General features: G+C 40.8%; 1 protein-coding gene and 1 long non-coding RNA gene across 2 annotated transcripts in view; one reads left to right on the top strand and one right to left on the bottom strand.

Annotated features, from left to right (window-relative positions):
• Nucleotides 1–2221: 2221 nt before the first annotated feature.
• Nucleotides 2222–3074, bottom strand: LOC137188745 (uncharacterized). Its single transcript, XR_010929506.1, has 3 exons — nucleotides 2962–3074; nucleotides 2715–2773; nucleotides 2222–2462 (listed from the first exon to the last, which is right to left on the bottom strand). It is a non-coding gene; the product is annotated as an uncharacterized lncRNA (long non-coding RNA).
• A 1210-nt stretch (nucleotides 3075–4284) lies between these two features.
• Nucleotides 4285–6523, top strand: part of ablim3 (actin binding LIM protein family, member 3) — a 48454-nt gene continuing 46215 nt past the window's right edge. Inside the window, exon 1 of the mRNA XM_067598800.1 lies at nucleotides 4285–4964. Within this exon, the coding sequence (XP_067454901.1) occupies nucleotides 4952–4964 (13 nt within the window). The 5' untranslated portion in view covers nucleotides 4285–4951. The remainder of the gene's footprint in view (nucleotides 4965–6523) is intronic.

Genomic DNA, 6523 nt, shown 5'->3' with positions numbered 1-6523 from the left:
CTCATTCTACAACACCTGTCGCACCAGTTTGGTTTGACGCACCCGCAATCAGAAGATGACAGCAGATTGAAGGCGACAACAATCAGCTGGTTTGTACAATTGTTCAACCCATACCTGAGGTATCACTGGTCTTCATACCAAAGGTGTGGTGCATTTTCATTGTCCTACACATCACTTCACACTGCCTGCATTCCTCTGATGGAAATACCTGGAAATTTGAAGTATATACCCTTGTGTGCTTGCATGACAATGCAAAAACAACCTCCTCCATTACCTCCCTGTGTACAGCAGTGACCTCTCTATCATTGACACTCTTTCACTTTCTGGATCATGTCCATCCTTATATCTGTGTGTGGGGAGATAATAATCCCCAGGCCAGCGGTGCTTTGGTTTCTTGTGTGTTTTTTTCTCTTTTTTTTTGCCTGCTTAGTTAAATATAAAATCTGGAACTGATTGTGTATCCCCAGCCCCCAGTGCACCATGGCAAAGTCACCCTGAACACAGAATATCAGCCCTGCACTGCACATGTGATCATGCAATTTGCTATGCAAGGCTGCGGGACACAGACCATTTATTCTGCTCTGTTTGCAAAAGTGTGTGTGTGTGAATGTGCATGTGTGAGTGTGTGTGTGTGTGTGTGAGGCAGCAAAAGAGAGGGAATGTGGGTGTATAGAATAGCAACAAATTACAAATAGACAGGAATGGGTGGAGAGAGAAGCATAGCGTTACAGGGTGGATGGCAGATTGTGTGTGTGTGTGTGTGTGTGCGTGTGTTTGTACACTCTCCCCTGGCTATGTAGCTGGACAAAGGGCAAGGATTGTGAGGGTTAGTGAAGAATGCAGCATACTGCTGATCAGTGCTACTGACAGTGGACACATGGGCTGATTGACAAACAAAAGACACAACCTCCAACAGAAAAACACTGAGTGGTTGATTAGGCCATACAATGTGGCAACACACCAGGACTGCAAAAAAAAAAAAAACATGATCATGTCTCCATCATGTGTTCAGCGGTTAATAAAAAAGTATAATTTGTGCTCAGTGTTGCAGTTTTATAATGCTGATGTCAAAGACAAATGGTGTGCTTTAGGAAACTAGTTTCCATCAGAGGGAACAGAGTGATGTCAACAACGAGCAGGTTTATTCCAGTAATAACACGTATCAGGGGATGTTTGCCTTTATAGTTGATTAGGGGGCACTGGTGCCTCTGCAGGCAGTGACAACACTGTGTTGACCTGGTGGCCTCCTGCCCTGCTGCCTTCAGTGCACAGGAAGGCCAGCTTCCTGTTTTTCTGCCCCATCAGTTTGGAGGACAAAAGCACAGCGTAGGATTGACACAGGAGCACAATCAGCACCCAACACCACAAAGCACCCACCCACGTACTGTCACACCCACAGACACATACACACACTCCGATCAAGATAGTTCATTTCAGTAAATCATTGTCTATACTGATCATTATCAGCTTTGACCTGGATCAGGTCAGATAGCGTACTGCAGTAAACATGTAAAAACACTAGTATATGGGACACTTTTAATGTGGTGTGTGATATTTCATTTTACATTTCAGTAGCAGTATCAATGCTTTATGGAAAAAAGGGTACAAACCTGGTACATGGACTTAGCTGATGATTTAAGTTGAAGCTGAGGCTACATGGTATGTATCTAGGCTATTTCTTATGTAGTGAAATCCATACTATATTTTTTCAAAGCTCCCTGAGCGAAACTGAACATAAAAAGACAATGAAAGGGTGTGAAGGAGTAAAGCAGATTAAAGGAAAAAGAGAGTACATCTTGTACAAGTACTGAGCTCAAGAATGAAAGAGGTAGCACTGTGCAGGGCAGCAGAAGGAGAGAGAGAGGCGCCTCTCACATTCCGCCATTGTCCAGCTTCCTTCAGGCTTCAGAACCAGCACTTCCTCAGGACACGGGACAAGGCAGACAGTTAGTTTAATAAAAACAGCAGACACACATTGTAATAAAAACAGCACACGCACACACAAACACAAAGAGTAGACTGTCAAATAGTCAAACGGGATTTGATGCATAGTTGAACCTGATGGTATTGTCTACTAAAATGAATTTTGTATAAAGGCTACTGAAAGTGCATGTTATTATCTTTATAATAACATATACATAAAATGTAAATAAATGCATACATATATAAATCACACAATAATATATTTAGATTTTTTTAATGTAAAACACCATTTTCCATCTGCTTATTTTACCTTTTAATATTCCTCGTTCAGATTTCAGTTTAGAGAATAGGCTTCTCACTTCTTTTGACAATAGTATTCAAGTCTTTTTAATGCATTCATGTCATGTCAATTTTCTGTCTCAGTCGGCCAACTCAAGCTGTTTTCAAACGACTGGACGTCACTAATGCTTCAGACTGCCTGGGAAACAGTAGATGTGCAGGTGTTTCGCCGTTAGATGGAGATCTTTCCACGGTGACTCCTCCTCAATACAAACAACATTGAGTCAGAATGCTTGACAGTTCTGTTATTAATTTACACAGTGAGAATATTGGGACCGACTCAGACCCGTCTACGAGCTGTGATGTCTGGCATTGCTTTACAGACTAGTTAAATCAATTACTGCGTTTCTACAATCAAAAACAGCGGAGCATGTCTGTCAACAGTCTCACAATTAACCTTGCCTCCTCTCAGCAACTCCACCGTCAATAATCCAATTAACTAATTTGCTTACGTCGATTTTCCAGAAGAGGGCGGTGTCATAACAGTTTTAGCAATAAGCCCAGCTCCGCACTGCAAAAAAAGAAAAAAGAAAAACACCAACTAGTCATTTCAGAAAAACAATTTAGTTCAAGAATTCTTTGTAGTTTTCTGAAAAGGTTACTGTTTGAGCCACACTGTTCAGTGTCAACATGATGCCTGACTAATTTCTAATTAATTGAGACGATTCAAACAGTGGTGGTCTCTATCTCACCACTCACCTCGTCTTATAATAAATTAAGACTGAGACTAATGACTTTTGAACATTTAACACTTTTTGCAGTGTGATGGAGCTGGTGTCTATCTGTCCCCGAAGCGTCCACAGCAGCCCAGAGTGACGTCGCTTAACCCAGGAGAAAAAGCCAGATCTGTCAAGTGAACCAATGATAGGCAGAGTAATACCGGCACAGAGGCAAATCTGCTTTCATAATAAAATCAGAATGGTGTGTCAATGGTTACCTGGGCGTCCAGAGCCAGGTGATGTACCTGAATTATGACAGCTACAGCCTAGATCTAGAAAGATTAGTACAGAGTCTACTAATACACCAGAAACAGAAATAGAGATGAGACTGGTCTAATGTTAGTGTTTGCAGTGTTTTTATATCAATGCATTATCTCTTAATGGCAGATAATTAAGAGACTACATTACACGTTAGCCTAATGTGTAAATTAAAGGGAAATGTACCCCTTTAAATGTACTTTATAAGCTTTTGAAATCAAGTTATTTTAAGGAGATTTCATTTTAGTCTCCTTAGAACCCCTAATAAAGTTTAACAATACCTTGACTTAATAATTAGCCTTGTGAATATGTAACATATTACACATTAATGTGTAAGTTAAAGGGTAAGGTATAACATACCCCCTGAAATTACTTATTTGGAGCTATTTAAGGTGTGTCTGAGAGGTTTGGTTTGGGTCTTTTTAGAACCCCAAATACCACTCAAAAAATGTGTTTTGTGCATTCTTACTTCTTACTTCACTTGAATGTTTGATCTTCACTATGCAATATGTTGTACGTGCAGAGTTTGACACTGGAAGGCTGTTCTCACATTCATCTGCAGAAAGTTTTTTCTGTGCACAACAAAAATCTGAGTTAAGGGCATATAACCGTTAAGTTAAGGGAAGGTCCATGGCATAAGCCTGTGGCTTCTTGACCTCTCCTGTCACATCTTTTATTTGTATGTCAGTCTTATGTGTATGCAAATAAAATTAAAAAAATTAAAAAATGGAGGCAATTGTGGTCCAATATGCAACTTACACAAATATAATGTGGAAACATGAAGCCTTGATCCAGTGCATTAATACTGAGAATGGACTTTACAGGGAAGTAGGAGACATTTTTTGAGTAAAACATTTAATATATTTGCATATTCATAGCTTCTGGATTTTTCAATTAGGTAGTAGGAGTAGCAGCTTTTTAAAATGGAAATAAACACATCACACACAAATAATTATTCAAAGTAGAGCATTTTTATATGTCTTAAAACATGTCTGGGGGGGATCATTAAAATTTGAAAGGTGTTTCAAGGGTTTTCGCCTTTTCAAAGTAGTGGACAAATTAAAGAATCATTCATTTAGATTAGGGTGTTTATTATATTGTTATTGGTAAATTACGGATTAACTAAGAGTATTTTTTGTTTGTTTGTTTGTTTGTTTGTTTTTTAAGAGACTGTTGTCTAAGTGGCGTGAATGCTTGGATACAGAAAAGTAATCAGGGCCACTCATCGTACTTTGAAAGTGAGTACCGGAAGAGGTTTACTGTGTGTGTGTTGACAGCATAAGCCGCAGCAGGGAGAGCGCGCGCGGCGGAGCTGGAGTCAGCCGCGAGCGAAAATGTGAAGGTGGAATCCGACTGAGCAGCATTGTGTTCTAACCGGCGACTGTTTCTCTGGAAAAAAAAAACAACCGACATTCCCACACAGCAAAAGCAGGAGCTTTGTTTGGAATTAATAATCCCTGGAAATAGCTCGCTTTCTTTTATTCCTCTTATATTTTTTCTAGCCCTCTTTCTGGCTCTGTCCACCTTCTCAGAAATTGACTGGGAGCAGTGTTGCGGAGAGTGAGGAGCATCATTTACGTCCACTGGATATTCATTTTTTTTAATCACACAATTTGGAAGGAGTAAAACTGCTCCGCGAAGATTTTCTCGTGCTTTATGGGATTATTTTCGACAAAGCGGCTTTGTTTTAGATAAGAAACACATTGGGCATCATGAGTTCCAGTGGTAAGTCCATTCTTGCGCGCTTTATCCTCTCCACTTGACGCGCAAGGACAATATCTATAGGTGAGAGCAGAGAGGAGAAGTACCACAGAACAATAGTAGCTTACTCAATATATGATGGAAGAGATTAGAGAAAGTGTGGTGATAATAAAGATTTTTAAACAAGATTTAACCCAATTACAGTTTCCCATCACCTCAAATTATTGTAATATTCATAGTTATATGAAATTGTCATTTTCCTTCACATTCAGGGAAAAAACAGAAAATGTGATGCCTCTTTAAATAGTGTGTATTTTTTAATATTTATTTATAATAGACTTGGAGCAGGTTTTGAGGGGATAGGAGAGCTAAGTATATCTGGAGGTCAAAGTAGCATTTGTCTAGAGTTCATCCATAGAAGAGCATTTTTGGGATTCTTCATCCACATAACAGCTGTTGCCTGGGCCCTCCCAATGTCTGCTCCTCTCTGTCTGTCACTTCTCTTTCATCTCTTTTCTCCTTCTCTTCTGTCACCATCACCACACACCACCAATATTTTATCATAATTATAATAATAATACACTTTTATCTACATAGCTCCTCTCATACACAAGCTGTAGCTCAAAGCACTTAGCAAATTAAAAGAAACAATTTAAAGAACAGTTATTTGACCTCTCTCGGGAGACCACCCAGGCTTTCAGCTGTTGCCTCTTCATAAAAGTCCACCTGTCTTCTAACATGTTGATTGGAGGAGCAGGAAACCTATGGCGCTGGAGGATTCTGACCTAGCCGTTGTTTGGTTGGTTGGTGTCATGGAGTTAAGTTGACTGTGATGCAGCAGCACATGACGAATAAGGATGACAGCCCGAGGGCTCCTGTCATACTTATCTTACACCGGCCCGGGGCCTGCCATGATGCTAAGCTGACCTTGTATCAGCTGACTCTGACCATGATCCTCTGTCAGCTGAATCAGGGCTTTCCTAGGGCTGGCTGGTCACCTGTGTGTGCATGTGAACATTCTTGTTGTGCATTGTGTTTACAAGTTATCACCGGTTGACTCGCAAGGCAGGCTTTGATCTCCAAAGGAAAGACTTTTCTTTCCAAAAAAATTCCTCTCCTGTCCCTTAGCTGTCAGTGAGGCCAGTTGATGTGTGCCAAGTGCTCGGTGAACTGATGGTGACGGGCTCTTCCTGTCCTCCCGTGTCTACAGGAGGAACTGGGTATTACTGCATCATTCATAATCTAGCCTGTCATTGTGTGGCACTACATTATTCATCCAGTACTCTTAACCCTCTGGTACCGAGCCTTCCCTGACTGCCAGTCCCCGTGCCGTGCGTGCCGGGAGTGGTGTTGCAGTTGTTCACTTGCTGAGAAAATGCGTAGAATTCTTTTGTTAAGCTTCAGAATGCTTTCCTCAGCTGACACGAGGAGGGGGAGCACATGCAGCCAGCGTGTGGAGAGCTGTCACAAGCTCTTGTGATTTAAAAGCATGTGCTCAAACAGGAACACACACAAACACACACATCAATAACATGTCAACCATCAACCTGTGGTATGTGGTTTGCACCTGAGTATGTGAAACT

This window comes from Thunnus thynnus, chromosome 9 (genome assembly GCF_963924715.1).
Source record: "Thunnus thynnus chromosome 9, fThuThy2.1, whole genome shotgun sequence".
Taxonomy (NCBI): Eukaryota; Metazoa; Chordata; class Actinopteri; order Scombriformes; family Scombridae; genus Thunnus; species Thunnus thynnus.
This window is presented reverse-complemented; position numbering and strand designations above follow the sequence as displayed.